The 27,628-nt window shown below is 44.0% G+C and overlaps 3 protein-coding genes and 1 long non-coding RNA gene across 7 annotated transcripts; 2 read left to right on the forward strand and 2 right to left on the reverse strand.

Annotated features, from left to right (window-relative positions):
• Positions 1 to 239: 239 nt before the first annotated feature.
• On the reverse strand, positions 240 to 6,701 carry si:ch73-173h19.3 (uncharacterized protein LOC563864 homolog). 2 transcript variants are annotated; one of them, XM_037104270.1, is made up of 7 exons: positions 6,438 to 6,701; positions 4,009 to 4,054; positions 2,955 to 3,233; positions 1,984 to 2,103; positions 1,626 to 1,749; positions 1,205 to 1,397; positions 240 to 906 (listed from the first exon to the last, which is right to left on the reverse strand). In XM_037104270.1, the coding sequence occupies exons 1-7, from the start codon at positions 6,633 to 6,635 to the stop codon at positions 748 to 750; spliced, it is 1,119 nt and encodes a 372-aa protein (XP_036960165.1). In that variant the 5' UTR covers positions 6,636 to 6,701; the 3' UTR covers positions 240 to 747. The 2 variants fall into 2 exon arrangements, with proteins under 2 accessions (XP_036960165.1, XP_036960155.1); XM_037104260.1 differs by having other exon boundaries at positions 240 to 909.
• Positions 6,702 to 7,865: 1,164 nt separating this feature from the next.
• Positions 7,866 to 10,857, forward strand: opn6a (opsin 6, group member a). The gene is made up of 6 exons (XM_037102657.1): positions 7,866 to 8,055; positions 8,446 to 8,651; positions 9,389 to 9,488; positions 9,796 to 9,900; positions 9,991 to 10,214; positions 10,369 to 10,857. The coding sequence occupies exons 1-6, from the start codon at positions 7,926 to 7,928 to the stop codon at positions 10,855 to 10,857; spliced, it is 1,254 nt and encodes a 417-aa protein (XP_036958552.1). The 5' UTR covers positions 7,866 to 7,925.
• LOC119022118 lies at positions 7,928 to 13,216 on the reverse strand. The gene is made up of 3 exons (XR_005075836.1): positions 13,106 to 13,216; positions 12,063 to 12,146; positions 7,928 to 8,657 (listed from the first exon to the last, which is right to left on the reverse strand). It is a non-coding gene; the product is annotated as an uncharacterized LOC119022118 (long non-coding RNA).
• On the forward strand, positions 13,092 to 27,373 carry alg13 (ALG13 UDP-N-acetylglucosaminyltransferase subunit). Of its 3 annotated transcripts, XM_037102620.1 has the most exons (26): positions 13,092 to 13,306; positions 13,690 to 13,773; positions 15,340 to 15,390; positions 15,536 to 15,582; positions 15,685 to 15,757; positions 15,930 to 16,011; positions 16,186 to 16,351; positions 16,487 to 16,550; positions 16,774 to 16,891; positions 17,243 to 17,307; positions 20,342 to 20,442; positions 21,567 to 21,652; positions 21,880 to 22,156; positions 22,334 to 22,441; positions 23,061 to 23,208; positions 23,700 to 23,856; positions 24,138 to 24,173; positions 24,259 to 24,314; positions 24,720 to 24,788; positions 25,025 to 25,151; positions 25,224 to 25,343; positions 25,710 to 25,750; positions 25,880 to 25,994; positions 26,147 to 26,257; positions 26,381 to 26,697; positions 26,826 to 27,373. In XM_037102620.1, exons 1-26 carry the CDS (start codon positions 13,187 to 13,189, stop codon positions 26,826 to 26,828), a joined length of 2,742 nt encoding a protein of 913 aa, XP_036958515.1. In that variant the 5' UTR covers positions 13,092 to 13,186; the 3' UTR covers positions 26,829 to 27,373. The 3 variants fall into 3 exon arrangements, with proteins under 3 accessions (XP_036958515.1, XP_036958512.1, XP_036958514.1); XM_037102617.1 differs by having other exon boundaries at positions 13,093 to 13,306; positions 26,381 to 27,373; XM_037102619.1 differs by having other exon boundaries at positions 13,093 to 13,306; positions 22,337 to 22,441; positions 26,381 to 27,373.
• Positions 27,374 to 27,628: the final 255 nt, after the last annotated feature.

The raw sequence follows: 27,628 nt of genomic DNA on the forward strand, positions 1-27,628 counted from the left end.
ATCATCAATCAGATTGTCACAGATTAACTGTTGATTTTTTTTTTTTTTTTAAACTGGATGTTTGTGACTACAAGCTCTGTGTGAATGATGTCAGACACCCCCCCCCGCGCCCCACACACACACACACACACACACACACACACACACACACACATACAATGTTGTGTTGCCTGGTAACCAGCAGTGTATCATTACATCACAGGATGCAGCTGTTTAGAGTTTTGTCCAAACAATTTCTTGAAGAATTCAGATGTTTTATTTCAGTAAAACAACTTAATTACAGGCACAGGTACTGCATTTAAAGACCATAAGTGTTTTTAGAAAGAGTGAAAGTGCTAAATGTCAGTGTAACTAACACACAGATCTGTACCTTGACCCACATTGAGTACTTTAACCCACAGTCTGTACTCTACTTGTAGAAAAGTCGCGAGCTTCTCTACTGATGACACATGAAGGCGCTGGACTGAGAGGAGCAGGAGGAGCAAGAGGGCGAAGAAGGGGGACACAGTGATGTGTGACGTCCCTGCAGAACTGGATACTGGCTGGACGTCGTCCTGGTGAATCATCACCAGTAAATGAGGCGTCTCCATGTCTCCCGGCCGCTGCAGCTTACATAACAACAGCAGAAAGGAAAAGAGTTTTTAAAGGTTGGACATCAGAGAGACTTGAACTTCCACTGAATGAAAGATTTCAGTGCTTCGGTCTTTCAAAGTGTCCTGGAAACAGACAGATGTAAAACTGGAGCTTTTAGAAGGCGTAAGGTCCAACGATGACGGTGAGGCGAAGCACAGAGGTGGACTGATAACTAAGTGCCGAGTTCTGCGTCACCATCTCCAGGTCCAGGATGTGCTCTCTGGGACCAGCCAGAGGACGTGTCATCACCAGCATGCCGCTCACGTTACTGGACTGCTGCAACAAGAACAATCAATAATTACTGTTTTAGTTCAGATTAAAGCAGTCATCCATCTAAAATCCATGAGATCAGAGGTTGCATGAAAACAGGAGATTTAGTTCACAGATTCATTCAGATTGAAGGAAAGACAGAATGTATGTAGATTGAGTTGAGATTACACTGCAAGAACAGACAATGTGATCGATTGAATGTGATTGGATGAGATCAGAACTAACCACCTCACATAAGATGAGCGAAGATTCAGTCACAGGAGCTGTGATGAGATTCTACTGAGTGAAGCATCTGACTCACCCTGAGGAAGAACTGCCCCCCCTCATTCCCCGCTTTAATCCTGAAGGTGTTGTGCATGTTTGGGAGGACGCTGGTGGCCTGAATCTGGAAGATGTCTGCTGGAACTGAGCGCCCCGACGTGATGCTCATGTACTTATAGACGATGGTGGGAGGAAGTCCTCTGCACGCGCTCAGAGACTGACAGCTGCAGCGACTGAGGACACAACAACAGTGACTGACAATGTTACTGTGGCGTCTCTGATGGTTCTATGGTGTCTGATGGTTCTATGGCGCCTCTGCTTGTTCTGTGGTGTCTCTGGCTTTTCAGATGTCATAGGTGATGGACTAATATAGCTGTTATGAGCCTCTGTTGAGACTCATGGGTACTGTAGTTCTACTGAAGCAGAGCAGAGGTGTGTGAAGGAGCCCAGGTAAGTCTCACCTCTCTCCAGACGGGACATAGGGCTCGTGGCAGGGGTTTCTGGGATAGCAGCGGTAACCTCCAAAGTAGTTCCAACACACCTGGTCATCATGGCAGTTTGATCCTGCTTCACACTCATTAATATCTGTGAACAGAACCAGGACAAACAGGGTCACTCCAGCTCAATTCTGCTGCAGGACGACGAGGATTTCTTTAAAGCTGTGAAAATAATTCAGGAAGACTTCAAATCCACCTGCAGCAGCTGATGTAAGAGTAAGTGTTTACCGAGCTGCTGGCAGTCGTTCACTCTTTAATCTCACTTCTGATCGTCCCTGAACGCTTCAGCAGCTTAACTCTCACTGAGGTGAACTCACTGTACCTTGGCACAGACGTGGTCCCTGCAGCTGGTAACCTTCAGGACAGACGCAACGGAAAGAGCCGGGCTGGTTCACACACTGCCACTGACAGATGCCCGAGAACAGCAGGCACTCATCCACATCTGGAAAACGACAGACAGACAGATAGACATCGTTTAGGATATTAACATGCTTACATTAAGAACATTTGTCACAAGAACGAAACCACGACATGTACAGGAGCTGCGCCGCGTCCTCTGTGAGGAAAGATCGGATCCTGCAGATGATGTAGAGGACAAATCTGCAGGATCGGGCCACAGCAGTGATGTTGGGGGTGCAGGGCAGTCAAGGACTACACCCAGGTTCCTCACTGTCGATGAAGGTGATACCGTGATGTCCTGGACAGTGACTGACAGGTCCATGTGAGGACAGTCTGTCCCGGGATGAAGAGGAGTTCAGGTTTACTTAGGTTGAGTTTGAGGTGATGAGCAGCTGTCCAAGCAGAGATGCGTCACAACATAAGTGTTGGAGGTTCAGCATAACAGTGGTCAGAGAATCCATGTGATGTGACTGCAGAGTCTAGAGATCTAGTGTATAGTGAAAACAGAACCGGTCCTGATACTGAGCCTTTAGGGACACCAGTTTCCAGAAGACACACAGACAGTATTTCATCTCCACCTTTGTAAATGCTGACATGAAAGTTTCAGGTTTATTTCATTTAATAATCAATCAATAATTAATAATAATCAATATAAAACTTTGTGTGTATGTATGTTAGTTGTTCAGTTGCGCGTATGAATGTTTCTGTCATTTTTACCAGCACCTGGTAACTAAAGTTAAAGTAATGGTAGTTTCTCTACTCTTAAACTGCGGTGTAGTTGATCAACGAGTAAGTTTGAGCTTAGTGTGTCTGATTTGCTGAGTAGGTCAGGTGACCCTCACCTGGTGAATCTGGGCTCTCTGATTGGAGCTCACCTGCTCTCCTGTTTGTTACCTGTGCAGTAGTTGAACCTGTCTGCAATGAATCCGATTGGACACTGGGCAGAGATCAGCCTGGCCTGGTTGCTGGGGGTCTGGCGGTTGCCATGGTGAGCGGGCACTGCGAGGAGGGGGGCGAGGTGCAGAGGGGGGGGTTGTGTGGTGGCGGGCTCCTCGTCTCTGTCGGTGATGATGATCTGGGCGCTCTGCGGCAGACAGAAGTAGCCACCATAGAGGTTGATGCAACCCATTCCACCTTTACAGGCATCTGGCATCGTCTCACACTCGTTGATGTCTGGGAAATGTAGTCCAACAACTTTTAATAATATTAAGGGAAGGATGGATAGATGGATAGGTAGCTAGATATTACATTCACATAATGTCTTACAATCCTCGTTACCGACCGAAGCGAGGAGTTTATTGTTGTTTCTTGAAGAACCTGTCCGCACCAACATCACATATTAATAAAGGCTGTGTGTGTTTAATGCAGCAGAGCTGACAGATTCTGTGTTCAGTCTCTGTGTGACTGAAATGGGCTGAATGGTGAAGCCTGATCCTTCGTGTGTACTTACTTTATATTCTTGAATCACGCCATGCAGTCCTGGTTCTGTGGTCTCACATAACAAGATCAGATGTCTGTCTCGACATTGTTGTCTACCTTATGGAAGCCATAGGTCTGTTTGATTCATATGACCGAGAAGACTATTGAAACTACTGGCTTCTGTCTCATAATCAATCAGCCTGCTCATCCCTGAGTCCAGGACCGGTCCGTTATTTGAATCCAGGCTGTTGAACTGTTCTACAGAGTAGTGTAATGAGTAATATTACTGCACGCAGACAGTAATGTATTACTTTAAACTGAAGCTAATGAATAATGTGTAATATATTACATTTTGACAATATTTAATAAACGTTTACCTTTTACCAACATTCAACATCATTCACTATTGTTTATCAAACATGTAAAAACACTTCTGTCTGATGACATCACAGTCTGATATTTGATTGATTATTGATCTATTATCAGTGATCAGTGTTGAAATGTGATGACACTGCAGGATGTCACTCACCTTTACATTCCTGCTCTGCCACGTTGAACTTGTAGCCCTCTGTACACTGTCAGACAATAACACCTTATTGATCGATTGGTTATAGATCGATTCATTATTGATCAAACACATGAGGTAGAGATGCACTGTGACAGACACATCAAATATCACACTTTGAATATATTAAACACACATACATTTTAACTCTACACACACACACATACACACACAGTAAATTGAGGTACTGCAGTAAAGTTGAGGTACTGCAGTAAAGCTGAGGTAAAGCAGTAAAGTTGAGGTACTGCAGTAAAGTTGAGGTACTGCAGTAAAGCTGAGGTACTGCAGTAAAGTTGAGGTACTGCAGTAAAGCTGAGGTAAAGCAGTAAAGTTGAGGTACAGCAGTAAAGCTGAGGTACTGCAGTAAAGTTGAGGTACTGCAGTAAAGCTGAGGTACTGCAGTAAAGTTGAGGTAAAGCAGTAAAGCTGAGGTACTGCAGTAAAGTTGAGGTAAAGCAGTAAAGTTGAGGTACTGCAGTAAAGTTGAGGTACTGCAGTAAAGTTGAGGTAAAGCAGTAAAGCTGAGGTACTGCAGTAAAGTTGAGGTAAAGCAGTAAAATTGAGGTACTGCAGTAAAGTTGAGGTACTGCAGTAAAGCTGAGGTAAAGCAGTAAAGTTGAGGTACTGCAGCAAAGTTGAGGTACTTCAGTAAAGCTGAGGTACTGCAGTAAAGTTGAGGTACTGCAGTAAAGCTGAGGTAAAGCAGTAAAGTTGAGGTACTGCAGTAAAGCTGAGGTACTGCAGTAAAGTTGAGGTACTGCAGTAAATTGAGGTACTGCAGTAAAGCTGAGGTACTGCAGTAAAGTTGAGGTACTGCAGTAAAGCTGAGGTAAAGCAGTAAAGTTGAGGTACTGCAGTAAAGTTGAGGTACTGCAGTAAAGCTGAGGTACTGCAGTAAAGTTGAGGTACTGCAGTAAAGCTGAGGTAAAGCAGTAAAGTTGAGGTACAGCAGTAAAGCTGAGGTACTGCAGTAAAGTTGAGGTACTGCAGTAAAGCTGAGGTACTGCAGTAAAGTTGAGGTAAAGCAGTAAAGCTGAGGTACTGCAGTAAAGTTGAGGTAAAGCAGTAAAGTTGAGGTACTGCAGTAAAGTTGAGGTACTGCAGTAAAGTTGAGGTAAAGCAGTAAAGCTGAGGTACTGCAGTAAAGTTGAGGTAAAGCAGTAAAATTGAGGTACTGCAGTAAAGTTGAGGTACTGCAGTAAAGCTGAGGTAAAGCAGTAAAGTTGAGGTACTGCAGCAAAGTTGAGGTACTTCAGTAAAGCTGAGGTACTGCAGTAAAGTTGAGGTACTGCAGTAAAGCTGAGGTAAAGCAGTAAAGTTGAGGTACTGCAGTAAAACTGAGGTACTGCAGTAAAGTTGAGGTACTGCAGTAAAGCTGAGGTAAAGCAGTAAAGTTGAGGTACTGCAGTAAAGTTGAGGTACTGCAGTAAAGCTGAGGTACTGCAGTAAAGTTGAGGTACTGCAGTAAAGCTGAGGTAAAGCAGTAAAGTTGAGGTACAGCAGTAAAGCTGAGGTACTGCAGTAAAGTTGAGGTACTGCAGTAAAGCTGAGGTACTGCAGTAAAGTTGAGGTAAAGCAGTAAAGCTGAGGTACTGCAGTAAAGTTGAGGTAAAGCAGTAAAGTTGAGGTACTGCAGTAAAGTTGAGGTACTGCAGTAAAGTTGAGGTAAAGCAGTAAAGCTGAGGTACTGCAGTAAAGTTGAGGTAAAGCAGTAAAATTGAGGTACTGCAGTAAAGTTGAGGTACTGCAGTAAAGTTGAGGTACTGCAGTAAAGCTGAGGTAAAGCAGTAAAGTTGAGGTACTGCAGCAAAGTTGAGGTACTTCAGTAAAGCTGAGGTACTGCAGTAAAGTTGAGGTACTGCAGTAAAGCTGAGGTAAAGCAGTAAAGTTGAGGTACTGCAGTAAAGTTGAGGTACTGCAGTAAAGCTGAGGTACTGCAGTAAAGTTGAGGTACTGCAGTAAAGCTGAGGTAACGCAGTAAAGTTGAGGTACTGCAGTAAAGCTGAGGTACTGCAGTAAAGTTGAGGTACTGCAGTAAAGCTGAGGTACTGCAGTAAAGTTGAGGTAAAGCAGTAAAGCTGAGGTACTGCAGTAAAGTTGAGGTAAAGCAGTAAAGTTGAGGTACTGCAGTAAAGTTGAGGTACTGCAGTAAAGTTGAGGTAAAGCAGTAAAGCTGAGGTACTGCAGTAAAGTTGAGGTAAAGCAGTAAAGTTGAGGTACTGCAGTAAAGTTGAGGTACTGCAGTAAAGTTGAGGTACATACTCTTGTGAATGAATTTCCATCCTCAACATTAAAACCTGTTGTTAGTTAATGATGTTAACTATGAAGCTCTCTGATGTTTTTCAATGTAAAAGTACCTCAGTATCTCAGGTGTGTTATCAGGTGACACTTACAGAGTAGGTGACAGGTAGGTCCACCTGCTGAGCTGTAACCATGACGACTAGGAACCTCACGAGAAGAAGGAGCTGCAGCGACTTCATCCTGTTCAACACACCAGCTGAGTCTGAGCTCACAGGGTGGAGCTCAGCCCGAGCAGCTGGGACTGAGGCTGAGTCACTGCTCCTCCTCCTGCTCTTCTGTTGACTCAACATCAGTTGATGACATCACACCTGATGACATCACACCCAATGACATCAGACCTGTTCACCTTCATCAGGACCAATAAAAACACCCCAACCATCGTTACTGTTTATTATTACACTTTATTAAAATACTCTGTCCTGAATTGTTAAATTAACTAAAGTAAAAATATTAATCAGTGAGAAGTACTTTTATAAAGTTTATAAAGTAAACTGATGTGTAAACAGATTTTACCATCAGCTGTCTGTGGTACTTTGAGTGCTGTTGTGTATTTTCACATGTAACTGTACTTCATATTTTAAAAAAAGATGGTTTTTCACGTTAAAGTAATTGCACAGTAAAAATACTGCAGAATAATAATAATAATAATAATAATAATAATAATAATAATTATTATTATTATTATTATTATTATTATTATTATTATTATTATTATTATTATTATTATTATTATTATTATTATTATTATATGGTGCATATTTATAATAGTAGCCTACTGCAACTTTACTTTTTTACTACCATTAAATGTTATTGTAAACATTATCATATGTTATAATGTTCTGTCATGGAGTATATCTCTGTACTGCTGAAGAAAAGAAAGCAGCTCACTGCTGCTGCAGTTTCTGATCTTGATTTGCAGACTTTGTTAATTTTTTGTCTCCATGATTGTTATTATTAGTACTTAGATTATCAAAAAACTTTGGTGGTTTTTATTCCCTCAGACATCACATTTACATGTCAGGATCTGGTTATTATAAACAGATTAAATATCTAACCGTCATGTATCATCACAGTAACAGTGTTACAGACATCAGCAGCTGTAAAGCTGAACATATAAGGAGTAGTTAATGTTTATAATCTTCAGAGAACTGTACAGACGTTGTTTTTAGTTCCTCTCTGTTTCCTGAATATATCCGTACATGTGTAGAAGGAGCTTTATAAAGTTCACTACACTGACTTGTATCAGTTAACAGCAAGGCGTCTGTGTATATGTATGTATATGTATATATGGTAAAGACAACCAGTGAGTTTAAATAGTCTCTGTGACATCATCAATCAGTCAGCCAATCAGAGACAATCAGTGACCTCTGACCTCTGAGCTGCTTCCTGTTGTGTTCTGGTCTGGAGCCAGTCCACCTGCTGCTGAGCTCAGAGCTGAACCAGGATCAGGTGTCTATATTTACCTGAGATTAACTGCCTGAGATGGACAGCTGCCTCCTCCTCCTCCTCCTCCTCCTCCTCCTGCTGCTGCTCACACACTCCTCACACACTCCTCACACACTGCTCACAGATTCTCCAACATGTCAGGGATCAGCCCAGCAGCCGACGGACCTCCCTGGAGGAACAACAGCTTCATCCTGGCAGGGGGCAAAGACCCTCCTCTGTCTGACCAGGGAGAGACCATCATCGGAGTGTACCTGCTGCTGCTGGGTGAGTACACACTGCTACACACACTGTAACACACTGTAACACACGCTGCTACACACACCTTTTCTTCTGTGGTGTAGTTTCCACAGTTGCTCTGTGGGCAGTGGCTGGGGAGAACAGTGTCTTATCTGTTTTGTTGCTTGGCTGCAGACAAGCTTCTTCTGTAACTCACTGAAAGAATGAATCCTCCTGCTGTCAGACTGAATATCACAGAGCCAGTCAGGGTGACAAAGAACAGTCTATCACTGTGACATCAGTGATGACATCACTGTGACTTCAGGATTTACTGCAGAATGAGAAGTTAGTGAAACAGCTGCCTGACAGTTTAAACTGTGTTACCGTGGTGTGTTCAGGTGTAAACACTGTGTGTCTCTGTCTCTGTGGTGTGTTCAGGGTGGTTGTCCTGGTTTGGAAACAGCATCGTCCTCTTCGTCCTTTACAGACAGAGAGCCACCCTGCAGCCCACCGACTACCTGACCCTTAACCTGGCCATCTCCGACGCCAGTATCTCCGTGTTCGGCTACTCCAGAGGCATCATTGAGATCTTCAACGTCTTCCAGGACAGCAGCTACATCATCACCTCCATCTGGACCTGCCAGGTAGACCTGAGGCACACCTGATATCACTTTTCCACCAACATTAGCAGGTCTGCACAGTCAACCTCCTAAAAATCACTTGTTGACCCCATTTCCGTCTGTGATTTTTAGCTGAAGCGTTAATAAGCAGAACAACAACAGACTCATTGTGAGAGAAGCGTCTGTAAACCCTGGATACATTATTTTGAGTGTCACAACCTGTTTTGGCCAGTAACATTTGGAAAGTATAGAAGAGCCACATGATTCAATAACTTTTCACCCTTCTGCTAAACCAGAGGTTAGCCGGCTTGGTCGGTGATCAAGGTTGGTCGAAGCTCAAGCTTCTTTGTCTTCAGGACACCACTGAGCAGCTTTGAAAGGAATGAACGTGGCTGCACCTCCAACACTGTGTCCGGTAATAAAATTACCTAAGACTGCATAACAAATTTGTTCTTTATTTACATCACTTTGCACGTCAGAATTTAACGTGTTGACCCGGGTCTTAGGTTCAGATCCAAGTTGAGCTGAGGTGATAAAAACATGGGTCTACTGCAGAGTTTATACATTCACAGTGCAAACAAAAGCCTGGTCTTAACAGGTTCAGGTGGGATACTTGACCAGTGGAAAAGGGGTGAGGGTTTATACCTCAGCCAGATGTCTCTCAGAGGACATCCTCTTGTACCACAATGGACCTGATGGTTAGAAGGAGGCAGAGCCTGAACAGGAACACACCTGTTACCTGTCCTGTTTGTCTCCCACAGGTGGACGGTTTCTTCACGCTGGTGTTCGGTCTGAGCAGCATCAACACACTGACAGTGATCAGCATCACCCGCTACATCAAAGGATGCCACCCGAGCAGAGGTCATAAACATATGTATTTATGTAGCAGGCTTCTGATTGGTCAGGTCTTTGATAGATGTAGGTCAAACTTCACATTACATACATGACATTACATTAAAGCCAGTGAAATTATATGTTGTGGTTTGGTTGCATTTACGATTGTGTCGAGGTAAGCTGACCTTTTTGGTTAAAATAATGACCTCCTGCTGAGGCTTTTGTCTGTTGTCTGAACTGTCATCTGGGCACTAGAGGGCGCCGTAACCAGACAGACACCTGTAGCTGAGACCATTTGAAACGTCCACAATGAATGTTGAATGTTGTGTTTCAGCGCGTCACATCAGCAGCACCAGCGTGTCTGTCTGTCTGCTGCTCATCTGGATCACAGCTGGATTCTGGTCTGGAGCACCGCTGTTCGGCTGGGGCAGCTACAAAGGCAGGAAACCTTCAGAACAAGAGTCTGTTTACCTCTGCTTTCATTGACCCCTGACCCCTGACCTCTGACCCCTCCATGCCCCCTCTGCAGATCGTGGATACGGCACCTGTGAGATTGACTGGGCCAAAGCGACCTACTCAAGCATCTACAGGTCCTACATCATCTCCATCTTCATCTTCTGCTTCTTCATCCCAGTACTCATTATGCTCTTCTGCTATGTGTCCATCATCAACACGGTGAAGAGAGGCAATGCTCTGTCAGCAGAGGGCGACCTGACCGACCGCCAGAGAAAGATCGAGAGAGACGTCACCATCGTGAGTCACACAGACTGTCATGAAACAGCAGAGTGAAGACCTGGTCCTGGTGCGGTGATGGTCCTTTGACAGGATCCAGGCTCCCTCTGACTCTCAGTGGTCTTCTGATGTTTGAGGACTAATGCAAAGTCCAATAATCAATTGTGTCTTGCAGGTTTCCATAGTAATCTGCACAGCCTTCATCCTGGCGTGGTCTCCGTACGCAGTGGTGTCCATGTGGTCTGCCTGGGGCTTCCACGTGCCCAACCTCACCAGCATCTTCACTCGTCTCTTTGCCAAGTCTGCCAGCTTCTATAACCCCCTCATCTACTTTGGACTCAGTTCCAAGTTTCGCAAAGATGTGGCCATCCTGCTGCCATGCACGCACGATGCCAAAGACACTGTCAAGCTGAAGCGGTTCAAGCCGAAGGCCGATGCCCACGGCCGACCTGCTGCAGGAGGTGGAGCCAGACTCAAAGTTCCTCTGAACCGGACAGAGAAAAAGTACTCACCCACACCCCAGCAGCCTTACCCACTCCCCAGCCCGGACTCTGGGGTGGGGAGTCCGCCCCACACGCCACCGCCCGTCAACAAGGAGGTGTTCTACATCAACATGCCTCGAGCCTCTGATGCTGGACCAGAGTATGAATGTGAGAGACTCTGATGAGCTCACCTGGAGGAGGACCAGCTCTGATTGGTTAAGCAGTGATCATGTAATGAACTGACATCTGCTCAGTTCAGACAAATGTCAGCAGATGATGTCACACAGTACAGAAGAAGATGACGTCAAGTTTCTATAAGAAGTTACATGTAGTGATCAGTGTCACAGTGATTTCACATCCTGTTTTAAATCCTCCAATCACAGACTGACATGAGGTCAACAAGTTCTTCTTCTCCTTAAAGTCAGGTGAAGTGTCGTAGTCCACAGAACAGTTCTGGAGCTTCTCAGTAAAACAGAGTTGCAGCGTTCTGCTAAACAACTGAAGCAGCTGAGGCTTTATTTAAAACATCAGATGTCTCTGTGCAGCTCATCTGCTGTGATCACAGTCTGCAGCAGAGAACACATCACAACCTGATCTCAGACCAGATCACAACCTGATCTGAGCGGACACTTCTGCACCCATTTCAGATGGGGTGCAAGCTAACACTTTCAGCTTAGCAGCTATAGTGAGGATTTTTTTTTTAAACGGTTGTAAAGAATCAACCAATCAATCTTTATTTGTATCACGCCAATTCACAAGAAAACTAATCTCCATTTTCCATATACATGATCATTTATCAGACTCTGTTGTCCAAAGCGACTTACAGTAATTCATATATTCATCACTGATGGTGGCGGCTGCCATGCAAGCTGCTGACAAGCTCATCAGGAGCAGTTTGGGGTTCACTCTCTTGCCCATGGACACTTTGACATGCAGACCAGAGAAACTGAACCAGCGACCTTCTGATAACAAGATGCTGGCCACAACCATCCATATCACAAAGGTCTAAACCAAACTCCTCGATTCATTACAGAGAGGAAACATTTCCCCAGTGAGAAAGAGAGGGAGGAGATGCTGCAGCAGTAATGACAGCTTTACTAATTGAGATATGAATATTAATAACACTAAAACAACAACAATATAACAATAATGATGATGATGATAGTAGAAGTCAAGCAGGACTGCACCATCCATGGGAAGCTGCAACATCTTCAGCTTGGGATCTCAGGAAACTGAAATACTACAAGTACCTCAGAATTGTACTTAATAATGTACTTAGGTACACTGAACAGGAAGAGAGGCTTCCAACATGAACTGTTGACTGAAGCAGGAGCAGTTCTCTGTTTGTGTTTGACAAATCTTGATCAATAAATCAGAGCCGACTCACTGGGTTTGTTCTCGTCCTACAACTCTGGAGGACTGATGCTGGACCGCTGCTCTGCTGTCCTGTGAGGATCCAGGACCATGGACCCTGAGGACAAACCTGATTATTGGACTTTGATAGAATCTGCCTGTGGTGTCGTTGTTCTGTTCAGACATGTAAATGAATAATACAACTTTAAAGACAAAAACTTCAGACTCTGAGTGAAGTCCTGTTAGCACCCTCAACCAACACATGGCCGACACACAACCGACACATGGCCGACACACAACCGACACATGGCCGACACACAATCGACACATGGCCATAGTAAAGCAGTACTGTAGTAAAGTATTACTGTAGTATAGTAGTACTGAAGTAAAGAATTATTGTAGTATAGCAGAACTGTAGTAAAGTATTACTGTAGTAAAGCAGTAGTGTAGTAAAGTATTACTGTAGTATAGGAGTACTGTAGTAAAGTATTACTGTAGTATAGTAGTACTGAAGTAAAGTATTACTGTAGTATAGGAGTACTGAAGTAAAGTATTACTGTAGTAAAGCAGTACTGTAGTAAAGTATTACTGTAGTATAGCAGTACTGAAGTAAAGTATTACTGTAGTAAAGCAGTACTGTAGTAAAGTATTACTGTAGTATAGCAGTACTGAAGTAAAGTATTACTGTAGTAAAGCAGTACTGTAGTAAAGTATTACTGTAGTATAGTAGTACTGAAGTAAAGTATTACTGTAGTAAAGCAGTACTGTAGTAAAGTATAACTGTAGTATAGTAGTACTGAAGTAAAGTATTACTGTAGTATAGTAGTACTGAAGTAAAGTATTACTGTAGTAAAGCAATACTGTAGTAAAGTATAACTGTAGTATAGTAGTACTGAAGTAAAGTATTACTGTAGTATAGCAGTACTGTAGTAAAGTATTACTGTAGTATAGTAGTACTGAAGTAAAGTATTACTGTAGTAAAGCAGTTGATTGAAGTGCAGTTCATATTTCGGACCGTTGGCGGGGTGCATGAACGCCTCAGCGGTGTCACGCGCTCGTTAGGCTGATTAAACTCACCTGTGGAGCTCGTGCTGCGGCTCTGAGCGGAGCTGCTGACTGACCGAACCGAGGACGTGGCCGTTACCTGCCGGCGGAGGGATGCAGAAAGGCCTGAAGAAGTACTTCGTCAACATGGACGAGTACCTGTGCAGTCTGGGCCTCTACAGGAAGATGGTGGCCCGGGACGCGTCCAGTCTGTTCCGAGCCGTGTCAGAACAGGTGAGCAGAGCCGGGCTATAGGCTAGACTGCAGCTAGCAGCGGGGCAGAGCAGCAGGTAGAGCGGGGTCAGAGAGGGGGCAGAGCGGGGAGGGGGTCAGAGGTCAGAGGTCAGACCGGTGCTCTGTGTGTGTGTGTGTGTGTGTGTGTGTGTGTGTGTGTGAGAGAGAGAGAGAGATTTCAGAGTCACTGGCTGCATCTCCTCTTCAATCCACCATTTTGAATTTATGATGTCATATCTCAAATGGTCTGAGACAATAATCAATAATCAGTAAAGGTGTGCCTGTGGACAGGCTGCCTCATTTCTTCATGATTGACAGGAAACATCACTCTGTGTGTGTGTGTGTGTGTGTGTGTGTGTGTGTGTGTGTGTGTGTGTGTGTAGCTGTATTACTCTCAGAACTATCACCAGAGGATCCGTCAGGACTGCGCCGACTTCATGAGAGCCAACAGATGTAACTTTGAGCCGGTGAGTGGATGAGATGATGGAAACTCACATCATGTTTCTGTGTTATTATATTAAAGCTCTTCATAAACGTCACAGTGTGTCTGAGCTCCAACATGAAACGTCACAGCAGGGGCGATTCTTGGGTCAGAGCTTTAGCGGTGCTGAGCACCCATTGAGCCCCACTGCCATCACCCACCCTTTTTTTTTTTCCTCACAAAAACAAAACTTTAAAAAAAAACTTAATCATTTTAACATTGGTTCAACTAACTCCAAAATCCAATCTTTTTTTCATTTTACTTTAGCTTAACACTTTTCCTGAGGTATGAATGGCGAAGGCCAAAATAGCAGGAAAATATACGGCACCACTGTGTCTTTCTTTACATTTATTTTGTCCCGTTGATGGCTTCAGCTAAGACAGGAATAGTTCACCCCACACACCCAAAATTCTTAGAACAGCGTTTTCCGAGATTGTTTTGTAGCAGTGGTGCTCTGAGTCGGTAACCTAGCAACAGTAGGGGGGTTCGGGGACATGCACCCCTGGACGAAAATTTAGAAAAATAACATTTTAAATGGTGACAACTGGTGAGATTTTTATGAAGAAAAAAAAAATCTTTTTCAGAGTTTAAGAATCAGAATCTAAGACATGAGACAAAATAGTGTAGAAGTTGCTGCTTGAAAATATGTTTACCTCTTGAGCATTAGAGAACGTTTTACTATTATTTTCTGAGAAGTCATTGGGCTGCATGACATGGAAGCTATTGAGAAAAAAAATCATAATTTATGCATATTAATATTCATATACAATAGAGGGAGCACTAAAGTACAGTAGAAAGAGCTGTGTCTCATTCGTCCAGCCTACTAAAATCTATCTATCTATCGCTGGTTTTGAGTCACTGGGCCACATGACATGGGAGATATTGCAGTTATTTTGTATTAACATATTTATGCTAAGTAATTTAATGCTGGATCTCAACACTGGGATTTCAGTCACTTAACTTAAATGGTGACTTATAGAAACTATACAAATAGCAGTAATGACAATAATGATCAATTTCAATATAACTTATGGTGTAGTGCTTTCACTGTGTGCAACTTAAATTTGCCATTCGCCCCCAGCGCTGAAAATCCTGCAGCAGAATGCATATAGAGGAAACACTGACACTTGAGATAACCTCCTGCAACAATTGCAGGCTCTTTGGTGGATCTGCTTTGAATGAGTTAGTTGACAGATTTAACCCTAACCCACTAAACAGATTTTCACTCTGCGTGTCGTGCTGCAGAGCGGTGCAGGTACAGAGGTGTACAAGTAGTGCATGAGAAGAGGATGATGCCATTTGCTAAGCAGGGGTGTTTTCATTTTCGTCCTTAACATATTCATTTTAAACTACAAACTACAGAGTATGTTTTGGACATAATTTAACCTTGTTAAAGACAAACAGAGATTTTAGAGTAACATCATTTTTTACTCCAAGTTTTAGGGGTTCTGGAGCCCTAAAAAGCCTCGCCTCGCCCATGTGTCACAGTGTGTCTGAGCTGGAGCATCAAACGTCACAGTGTCTGAGTCAGCTCGCCTCTCCTCTTTTTCAGTTTGTTGAAGGTTCGTTTGAGAAATACCTGGAACGTCTGGAGGACCCGAAGGTGAGCTGCTGTGACCTTTGACCCTTTGGTCCACTGACAGCTGAACAGTGTGAGCATGGTGCTGTGTGTGTGTGTGTGTGTGTGTGTGTTTGTGTGTGTGTGTGTGTGTGTGTGTGTGTGTGTGTGTGTGTGTGTGTGTTTTCAGGAGACAGTGGGTCAGGTGGAGATAAAGGCTCTGTCACAGCTCTACAGGTGAGCTTCTCTCAACTGCTTTAGTCTCAGCCTGCACTTGTTCTGTTATCAGGATGTCTCCACTGTGTGTGTGTGTGTGTGCATGCCTGTGTGTGTGTGTAGGCGTTGTTTCCTGATCTATCGTTACCCTGGGAAACCAGCCACGGTGATCTCAGAGGACGACTTTGTGGACAAGGTAATGATCAGCAGGCTGAACTGTGATTGGCTCAATAAGAAGATTAAATGTTTAAATGCTGCCATACAGGTACACTGAAGTACAGGTGATGTACAGACTTAAATATTTAAATGACCTTAAACACTGGGACATGATTGGTCAGTGCTGACCGTCAGTCTTCTGTGTTGCCTAGGTGACGCTGTGTTGCTCCATCAATGGTCACTATGACATTGTTTACCCAAGGAGTTATCCTGCCTCCGCCGCCCTGTGTCAGTGTGAGTACTGATCACTGATTGGCAGATCAGAATGATTGACAGGAACAATGCAACATTTTACACTCTGACACGGTTCAATCTTTGTAAGACACTGTAAGATAAAAATAAGGACATTCGTGTGTGTGTGTGTGTGTGTGTGTGTGTGTGTGTGTGTGTGTGTGTGTGTGTGTGTAGCTCTGCTCTATGAGCTGCTCTACACTCAGGTGTTTGGGGTGGAGGAGGCAGAGCTCTGTCAGGCCATGGAGGCCTTCAGGGTTGGAGGTCGTCGCTATAGAAACAGCCCATCAATGTGTAGTGACATCGATATCGGCTATGACACACATGAGGACCGCACTCACAGGTACACACACACTTTTTAATGTATGGTTTCAGGTAATTTGGAGCTCCTGACACCTCACTGTTGTGTCAGCTTCACCTGTATGATGACATCATTATATACTGGCTGGAAAGGTGTGTATGTTTGTCCTCTCCTTAGAGAGGAGGTGGAGCTGGGCGGAGCTGCTGAGGAGAGACTGCGAGCTGTGACAGACGACACAAAGGTAGGTGTGTGTGTGTTTTTATTTATATATATATATATATATATATATATATATATATATATATATATATATATATATATATATATATATATATATATATATATATATATATATATATATATATATATATATATATATATATATATATATATATATATATAAAAAAAACCTGTCTGACATGCGTGTACAGAAACATGTGATTCATCCTGTTTTTATTGGTCAGCCTCCTGTAGAGGCCCCGCCCCCTGCTAGACTGTCTCTGTCCTATAAAGTGATGAAGTCTCTGGATGGAGAAGTTTACAGAAACCTGGAGTTTGACGTCTGGCAGGACACCTGTAAAGGTAACACACACCTGTCTTTGAACAGATTGAGGATAAATTAATAGCATCAGTTATTTTCAAGGTTTGCATTTGAATTAAGAATCAGATGGCATTCACAGTGTCAGTGAGTAACATTGTTGGCTGTTGTTTGATATGAGCAGGTGTGCTTGTCATATATTCACAGGTGACAACATTGATTGATCTTCACATAACAGACAATAACCACCCACCTGAGCATCAGGTCAACACACCTGTTGATGCTGACACCTGTACATGAAGATGTTTACTCTGTTATCAGATTACTGATAGCTGTGTAATGTGGTTACAGTGGTGACGTTGTTGGTCCATTACACTGTGTACTGTGTGTGACAGAGATGCAGAAGACGGACTACATGGTGTTCGCAGGGCGGCAGTACTTCTTGGGAGACAAGTGTCAGGTAAAAAACACAAAGCACATCCAGCTCCTGCTGAACGTTTATCACAAATGTTAGTTAACATTAATGTCATATTTCCCTGAATAATTTTAAGGTGAATTAAAGAAGGGGAAGTAAAGGCTGTTTGTGTTTGATGATTGATAAAAATAATAAAGAACTAAATGAATTGAAGATGGACAAAACAACGTGAGCAGATACTGTCCATTTCTGCTTTAATGGGAAGAGGACCTGTGTGTGTGTGTGTGTGTGTGTGTGTGTGTGTGTGTGTGTGTGTGTGTGTGTGTGTGTGTGTGTGTGTGTGTGTGCTGTGTGTGTAAAACTGCCCATATTTGAAATGTTTGTTCTCTTGCCTAGGATCTTCTCAGCAGTAAAGATTGTGATTAAACTATTTGGAAACTCTCAAGTTTAAAGCCCCAGGTCAGATGAGATATATCATTGCTGCCAGTGCTGTGCCTGAACACCTTCAGTGAACGATCATTCGTGAACTCATTCGTATTTTGGGCAAACATGAACTGATCGTACTGTATTTCCATCTGAACGTTATTGTGAACACAGTCACTCTGGCGTTTGTGAACAGCGTTCTCTCACAGTTTTACTTTGTTCAAGAGAGTGCCAGATTTCCATCGAGGCCTTAATATGTCGCGGAAAAACACCCAATCTGGTAACATCAGCCACCACAGAATCACACCGCCACATGTGTCATCAACATGTGAAGCATGGAGACAAAAACACATGAAGGCAGCAGCACCTCAGACTGCCTCCACCATTCATATGGCATCTTCATATGGGTACTTAAAACAACTTTATGAAAAGGTCAGTGATGATCCAGGTGGGAACAGTCTGACCTTTTAGTGTAAACTTCACCTGCCGGGTTTCAAGAAGCAGCTCCAGACATCAACAACGTCAACCGCAAACCTGAAATGGTACATTGAACTAAAGCACCCGGCGAGCCTTTCAAGGTCTGCACGAGTGGATAAAAAATCAAGAGACACGACAACGATGAGCCAAAACAGATCCTCTACCACCCAAATCACATTAACGGCATACAGTAGCTATCTTCATCTCCCAGTAGCAGCTGGACTATGGGGCACCAATTGTAAAGTTGTGGATTCTAAAATAAACAGCAACTTTTTGCCACATTTAGCAATAAAACATGTATTAAAAAAAAAAGCTAGGGATGTCCTGATCCGATCACCTGATCGGCCCCAATTTCTGATCAAAGATCGGATATATGAACTTGTCTAATTATTCTCATTATTTTTTATCAGATCTATAATATTTCAAAACAAATGATAAAAATACAGCTTAGTATTTACTACCGTTAAGGTGGTGGAACAGAGTCAGTCCAAGCATAATTTTTGGCAGAACGCAGACGTGTGCATATCGTTACTCTGGCAAACCTGTGGATAAAATGTCTGCAGTGTGGAAATGACTTAATTGGAAAGCGAAAACAGTCCAGCAGTGACATGTAACATCTGCAATGGGGGGGCAGCTCATTTGTTACGACAAATAAAGCGTCACACACTCACCTGCTAACACAAGGAAGGTGGAGGCTAATGTTCTAATAGCAGATGCAGAATAAGGAAGAGCCATATGAAAGTATTTACTTTGTTTTAACAAAATTAAAAAAAACTATTCAGGAACAGCTTGGATGCAGGTACTTTGTTTCTTAACACAGCTGTATTATCCAGGAATATATTAGTAAGGCTGAGTATTGGGTCGGGACTCGGTATCAGCTGATACTAAAAACTGAAGGACTCAGATTGGGATCAGGGTAAAACAAACCTGATCTGAACATCCCTATATAACCCTCTTGAATAAGATAAATTTTTTAATGTTACTTTCGACCAGATTTACAGCAGTATTTGTGAACTTTGTGATATTTAATTCTCTTGTAAAAATATAATTTCAATGTTTAATCTGAATAAAAAATCTAAATTTAAATATAGGTCAACCGAGTTTTGCAGTATATTGTCGGAGAGCTGCAGTTTCAGTGTTAAAACTGATAAAATAATTGCTGTCTGTGGTTCTATATGGGCTGTGGCAATAATTTTGAAAAATAATAGCTTGCAGCAAAATATTGAGAAAAAAAGAACTATGAACTATTTCATTTTTGGAACTGAACTTCACTGTGAAGTCACTGATCGCTATCTTCATCTTCCTCCTGTGCACTAAAACCACTGTAGTCGTTGTCTTCAGTGTCGGAATTGAGCAGCCTCAGAATGACTTCGTCACACACTTTCTCAGTCTCCCTTTCATTGTCGCCCTCAATGTCACTTTTGTCTCGAGGTGTATTTGTGCTTGTTTTGTCCTCTTCATCACGTAGCAGTGCATCATATGCATTTCTTCATGAGGGTGTGTGCGTGATGCACAAAATGACTGTTCAAAACACAATCCAACTAGCGTCTTCGTCTGCGCATTATCTCTTCCACCTGTCTCACTCTTGCGCGTCCTGCTAGAACGCCCCCTGGAGTCCGTTAGCCCGTCAATGATGAGGTTGTAGATTAGCCACATCATTGTTTAGGCCGCAGGATTCAAAGCGTGTGAAAAAAGTAGCATCTTATGGTCCTGAAATTACAATAGTTAATGTTGAAAGTCTACAAGTCTACAAACATTTGTGTGTCCAGAAAGACCTTTTAAAGAAAGGCGCCCAGAAGGATCCTGATCAGATGTTGACCCACCTCTGGTTCCGTCCGTACTCCAAGCTCTCTCTGATTGTCTGGCGATCTCCAAGCCCAGCCTCAAACTACAGGAAGGGTACTATCAGAGGGGAAGTGTGGGGGGAGAGCTTGGTCAGTCCTGAAGGTCAGCCCAGATTATCTGGTGATGTGAGGAGTGAACTGATCCAGTCCGAACTGCTCCTGATCATCTGGGCAGCCCAGACGAATATATAAAACATGTTTGATATCTAGGATTCAAATCTGACTGAGAAGTCAAGGCTTTTTTTCTGGTTGAGCTCCGTGTACACAAGTGAAAGATACAGTTTTCTTTGTTTCAACCTCAAATATCTACATGTTTTAGCTTTTGTGTGTTTCAGGTGCGTCTGGAGCCAAAAGGGAAGTACTACAACGCCTTCATCCAGGAAGTAGGAACGCATTCATCAGCTGTCACCGTCTTCATCGAGGAGCTAGGAGAGAAGTATTTCACAACCTAATCCTCATTCTAAATTGAACCCTGAAACAGTCTGAACCCTTGATCCTTGTTGATCCTCCTCCTCACATAGAAGCCGAGAAAGTGTTTAATCAAGATGTTAAGTGGATGTTAAGTTGCAACCATTTCCTAGTTATAATTCTCTTACTACTTACCAAAAGTATCGTCAATAAGTATTTATCCTTCTGTAGGACTGTTTCCAGTATTTTACCAAGATACAAATTAACAAAAGAAAAATTTCAATCCAACCCCCGGTCCAATCTATCAGGTTCAAATTCTGGATTATATGGTACCCAATTCAAGACCCTGGCCTGTTTCTCTATTTGTAACTTCCTCAAAACCTTAAACCATAGCTTAAGAGTGAATAAAGTCTAACAATTCAAGCTGTTATAATGTCTTTTAGTTTGGCTTGTATTTCCTATTATACATTGTATTGGAAGCTTTTCCATTTAGATTCATAATGTCGAGCGCACCAGTATACCAAGGGTTTCAATTGTGCAGCGTAACAGTAATCCTGAAAGCATGGTAAAGCTCTTCCTCCCTTCTCTTTTTTCAGCTGCAGTGTCTTGAACTGAACTCTAGGTCTTCTACTGTTCCAAACGAACCTTGAGATCCATGCGTTCCACTCATCAAATTGTTTTTGGGGTACCTCTCGAAGCAATGACTGATAAAGAGATAAAGAAGCCGTGGCAACACCTTCATTTTAATTATTTCTATTATTTGCTCATATCTAGTGGGAGGAGGGTCCATCTAGAGATGTCAGATTTGATCTCTTTATTAATGAGGCCATAGCCATTTTATACTTCGGGCGAGTCCTATTTGAAATTATATTTTGCTTTTGTATCTGGGTGGGGAGTATAATTAAATGTAAGGGTTTGCGTTTTGTTGAATATTTAGTTTATATCCAGAATATGAATTATATTCATTTAGCAGGGACATCAATTTAGGAATGCTTGAGTCTGGGCTTGTAATAAAAAGCAGCACATCATCTGCAAACACAAAAGTCTTATGTTCTTCTCCTCTAATCATAATCCCCAAGGTTCAATAATTAACGTGAACAGGGTCGGACTCAGGGCTGACCATTTATTTCTAATTCTAATTCTGTGTGTTAGGCACCTGGTTCCTCTCACTGATCTAAAACCAGTGAATCCAGTTCCAGCCTGGAACGTTGCTGCTCCAACTAGAAAAGGAGACCTGGGTATGTTTAAACTCGGTACAGTTTCTGTTCATCTACTTCATTCTCCTCCTGTTGGTCTTTTGTATTTTCATATCCATCGTGAAAGTTCAAAAACCTTAAAGATGACAACTTTACCTCCCGAGTCTCTGTAACGTCCTCCTGAGTCTCTGTAACATCCATTTTCTGGCTACTGAAGCACACAGGACTTTGTCTGTGTCTCTGTGAATGTTTTTTTCTGTCCCTGTCAGACTTGGACTCTCGAGGTCAACGTCATCACCGCCATCGGTACTTCAGGAAGTCTCGGGGCAGCAGCGGAGTGAAGGGGGCTGAGCTGCTGATTACACCTCAGTCCTCCTATGGAGGCCCGGCCCCCTCTGGCCTGCCCCCCCGCTTCCAACCAGCAGGTCACCCCCGCCCACCCCCGCCCCCATCACCAGGAGCCCTTACCTATGACCCATACGCCCCCCCACACCACCACCACCACCACCACCCAACCACAAGACCCCCTCGCTATGGAGCAACCAGGTAGAATTTTAATGCCTGGTATCCACCTGTCTGTTAGTTATTGGAAAACCTCTGCATTTAGTTTGTCCAGCAAAATGACCTAATAAGTTCCTGACTGGCACACGTGTGTGTGTGTGTGTGTGTGTGTGTGTGTGTGTGTGTGTGTGTGTGTGTACCTGTCTCATGGTTTCTGGTCAGAAGCTCCTCCCGTTTCCTGAACCGTCACCTAATTGGTCCACAGTTGACGTATTACCACCCTGGCAGACGTTACTGTCATGACTATGAGAACTACACCTTCAGGCCACGGTAAAGAAAACACAAAAGAAAAAGACACACGGACGCATGTTTGTCAGCCATTTCCCACTCAGGCAGCAGGGGAGGCATTTTACTCACCAGAAGCTGAGGGGGAGATGGGCCTTAGTTTTGTGAAGGATATTTTGTGTTTGTCTTTGGGGATGGGGAGGGGGAAGTGGATATCCGTAGTGACTGTTAGGTGGTCAGAGATATTGAGGTTGAGGCTGAACAGTTGATATATTGTGAGACCAGAGAAAGAGACCAGATCTAAGACGTCAGCATTGCTGTGAAGTGCATATGTTATTTGCACTTGAAGCAATGAAGCATTTTGAAGATTCCTGAGGCAGACTTATTGTCATTGGCACCAGAATAACTGCAGCAGCACACATCAGTCTGCTGAGAGGAGATGACACATCTCTCAACAGTTACTTGGCTGATCTGAAAACTGCCATCTGGCAGAAGTCTGCAGTAACCAAGCTTCACTAATGCCATTAGAACCACTTAAAATTCTGTATACATTTTATACATCATTAACAACTTAAAGCGTGATGGTGCCTCTTGTATCTGAGTAATCAGTTGATCAGCACTTATTAGTGTCAGCCAGCTGTTTGTCTTTCGTCTGTGTGCAAAGTCGCAGTCGCCGTCAGCTGGCAGCTCTGAATAAAGATTGTCAGTTTGGGTTCTCCACGGAAACTGTGGACGAGACAACGGATCTGGACCCCACTATCGCCTACTACCAGCTGGATGATGGCAGTGACGGTGTCTTCCCTCCACTGACGGTGAGAAAACCACAAGAACACATGCGATTTCATAAAACAACAAATTAAACAAACAAATTACCAGCAATTAAGATTTCACAGCTTGTAAATGTTTTCTAAACTAAATAACATAAAAATTAAAATCTTAAAGTGGAACACTAAATCTGAACATGGATAGTAAATGCTTTGGCGACTCAAACACGATGTTGACAACTGAACCAAGTTGTTTGAAAGAATCATAGAAGCTCCTGGACACTGTTGGATTTTACTGTTGGAAAACTAGATGTAGTATCTCTGACGATCACTTTGGGCCTGGAGCTTGTGATGTCAGGGTTAAAGTTAACTTGAATGAATCAGTGGGGGCCGACTGTAAGACGAGTCTGACACACTGTGAATGTTCTGCATGGAACTGGTCTGTGGTGGTCTACAGATTGTTGTGATGTGGACACGGACAGAGACGGCATCATACAAACATTTACTCGGTATGTAACGGGATGTGACTTCTCCCTCAGGGTCAGGCTGTGCCGCCAGCCCCGCCTCCCCCCTCGGGCTCCTCCTACAGGGTTCAGAGAGGCTCGGGGCCCCTCCCCCCAGCACCTCCACCTGGAAACACCCCTGTCTGTTCATCAGAGGAGGACCAGGAGGACGCGAGCACTGTCGAGGACCAGGGTGAGGAGGAACATATGTGTCCTTTGAGTACTCAGGTGGAAGTCACAGCCTTCACTCAGTCACCTGCATGTTGTCACATCACTGCTGCTCCACACTGTTTATTTGCTCTGCTCACCTCTTTCATCTCTGTTACATCACAACAATTTCTAAATGTTTCACTTGAAAAGCTCCCAGTGCCCCTGTTTTTATTTTTGAAAGTTCTCGAGGAAGTGTCCAGTTTGATTGATAGTGATTTTGTTTTGTCTGTAAACACATGACACAATTCATGTGTGTTTCTTCAGCGGAGTACACAGAGGATTACATCTACATGACTCGGGGTGAGTACCGTTATCTTTGCACACAGCTTCAGTGTATGTGTCTGAAGGCAGGGAAGGACTTATGTGTGCATGTGAATGTTTGCAGATCAGGGCTACCAGACCTCAGGTGTTTACACTGCTGCTGAGCCCCCTTCCAACCAGGTAACATACCTGAGCTCTGACAACAGAACAACTGCTTTGATACTCTTTCAGGTTAGCATTTTTGGGGGTCCAAGTCGGAGCCACAAAGAGACCAGACGTTCAGGAAAAATAAAACGTGATCAAACAACAAGATCCCAGCCATGATATGACATTTATTATTATGAAATAAAGGTGATTGTAGGAGTAATTTCAAAACAGTTATGACCAGCTCTCATCACCTGTCAGGATGTCTGGTTCAATTTAAATCTGGACTGAGGACCTCTGAGGACAAAGACAAGAGTGTCGTCAGCATACAGAGAGATACTCACCCCCTGAAATCTGAAATTACCTCTAAAACCCTCCCATGTGCTGTCATTCATCTCAGAGTTCCCACTGTGTCTTTGATGTTTTCTCTTATTGTGAAAGGATGAGCAGGAAGGAGCTACAGCTGACTCTCCATCAAGACCAGATATGAACTACAGCTACACACAGCAGGTGGATGTAATGTATACAATGATCAGAGCAGAGGATACAATGATGACAGTACACACAACACATTAGAATATTATGTAACGCAACACATTATAAAACAACCCCACACACTAAAATGTAACAAGAGAACAAACACAACAGCAGCCATGTTTACATTTGTCAGAGGCTGATTCAGTCACTGATTGGCTCGTGGTGTTCATCACAAATATTACGCATTTGTATGTCTTTGTGTGTTCCAGGTGGTGAAGCCATTAGCAGTCATCTGCTCATCACCCTCCTCTTCCTCCTCATCACCCTCCTCTCCATCATCACATGTTCCTGCAGCTGCTCACCTGCCACCAGCGACACACACACAAACACGATCAGGTACACACAAGCACACACACAGACACACACACACAAGTAAGTGCTATATTGATGTAGTGGTTTCTGTTTTAGTTGCCATGGCGATCCCAGCTGCCTCTCCCTGGTTGGTTAATGAGTTGGGTGAGGCCCTGTGCACCGTGGTGGCTCCGCCCCCTTACTCCTACGACCCTAACGGCAGCGATCTACCCAGAGGTCAGAGGTCATCCCGCTGAAGGTCGACATATCGGGTTCACACTTCAGCGGCTTGTCTCAGATTAGTGATGTGATGAAAACACGTTCATCTTCAACCATTAACAGTTTGCTGACTTTCATGACCTGTGTGATGTCAGTGGGAGGCGGGGCTAGTGACTGACGTCGGGGGGCACTCTGTGCTCTGACTGGTTAACAACACCAACATGTCATGGAAGGAAACTCATTTTTCAGTTGGGATGAGTCTGAAGTCTGAACATGACATCATGACCTGCTGCAGAGTCCTGTCCCACATTGGTGTGTGTGTGTGTGTGTGTGTGTGTGTGTGTGTGCGCGCGCGTGTGCGCGTACGCACGTGTGTGTGTATAGATTGCAGAGTCCTCCAGTATTACTTCAACCTCGGCGTCCAGGTGAGAGTCAGCAGCTTCAGTCACATCTAGAGTGAAGGATCCCACACACACATTCACACCTGTTGCTTTAATGCATGCTGTCAAACCTCAGGTGTGTCTGAGCTATAGGTGTATCCTTTTTCTTCACAGTGGTACCATCAGACCTGTTGGCAGCAGCAGGCGGCGTACCCTGCCACTTCACCTGAGAACCCGTACCCCTACCAGCACTACACACCGTACCTCAGCCAGGAGCCCCCCCTACACAGTAAGACCTTCAATCTTCACTGATTGACCAATACCTGCAACAAATGAACTGGTAGTTTACTTTCAGCCAGCAGCCAGTCCCCAATCAGCAGCTGAAGTCGAACCTCTTCTTCCTGTTGACCGACTGACCCGGTTCTTGTCTTCTGTCCCCAGCTGCCCCTCCTTCTTACCCGGACACAGCCCGGGGCCCCCATCAGTCTCCCTCCTCCTACCCAGAATCCAGCAGGGCAGCAGAGGGACAGGCAGATGGACACAGCAGCGGCGGTGAGTACTGATGAGTCCAGCACTCATCATCTTCCTCCTCAGTCCACCTGTGACTCTGGTGACATCACTGTAGGTGGAGCCTTTAATTATTCTGATTTGTTTTGTCTCCTATTTTATCCTCAGGCCCCGCCTCCTCAATTGAGGGCTCCTCCTCTGTCAGTCCTGCCCCCCAAGGCTCCACCCCCTCCCCTGTCCTCCTGTACCCAGATCAGATGCCAGCTCACCCACCTATGCACCTGCCATATGAAGCTCCACCCCCTACAGCCTACCTGCCCTCTGCCCCTCCTCCTCTTCCTCATCCTGCTCACCCTCACCCCACCCACCTCTCCCATCACTCCTCATACCACCCCTGCCTCCCCCCCTCCACCCACTGGGGGGCCTTGCCGACTGGAATCCACGCCCCACGAGTCTACTGCCCCGCCCCCAACACTGCCCATATGGTCGGTTATATCACAGCTCCGCCCCCCCACCACATGGCCACACACTACATCCCCCCCACCATATAACACACTCTGCTGAAACCTCACAACTGTTAGCTCATGGCTAACAATGTGTCTGTTTTTTTTAGTGAGCAGTGCCAACAAGTCCTGTCAGCAGGAAACATTTCTGCTCATGTGGAAGCTGTCCTGGGGACAGAAGAAGATTGTTCAACATTTTGTTGTAGATGTTAGCATGTTAGCTTCACACTAAGTGTAGTGAAGAACGGCACAGTTCTGTTGGGCTCAGTAGCCCCATTTTTTTCCCTAATTAAGTGCCAAAAATGTATGAACAACATAGCACATCTGCCTCAGAGTCACTTCCTGTTAGTTGTTTGTTTGTTGAATTGTTTACCTCATAGGTGAGCAGCTTGTTAAAATGGATCCCTGCTGTTACCATGGGAACACAGGTAACGGAGGCCTTGGAGCCATCCGACAGGAACGATTCAGTTTGTTTGTTAATGTTGTCAGTTCAGTTTATCTTTCTAATGTTAGCCAGCCAGTCAGAGAACGGGGGTGGGGCTGCATGCTGGCATGGTCAGTCCCTGTTTATCAATGATGGGATATATTTCTGTTGACATAGTTGGTGGTGGTTTGTGTTTGTTTCTGGGTGAATAAAGGTTGTTTGACGAGCACACGATGACTTCCTGTACTTCTCACTGACAATCATATGACCTGTAACTTTCTGTTTCTGTTAAGTTTCTGTTGTTCAAAGCTGCGATCAGACTCTCAAAAAAAATTGTCTTCATCTTTTCCTGAACATTTTATGGGTTGAGAGACGATGTGAGGGCGAACAACCTCAGAACCTGAAACAGGTCTGTAGTTGCATGGTTTCCTGTTCCTATTTGATGGGATGAACCATTAGTAGTCTACACAGACCATTTTATTGTAAAAT

Source organism: Acanthopagrus latus, chromosome 1, assembly GCF_904848185.1.
Source record: "Acanthopagrus latus isolate v.2019 chromosome 1, fAcaLat1.1, whole genome shotgun sequence".
NCBI classification, from domain to species: domain Eukaryota; kingdom Metazoa; phylum Chordata; class Actinopteri; order Spariformes; family Sparidae; genus Acanthopagrus; species Acanthopagrus latus.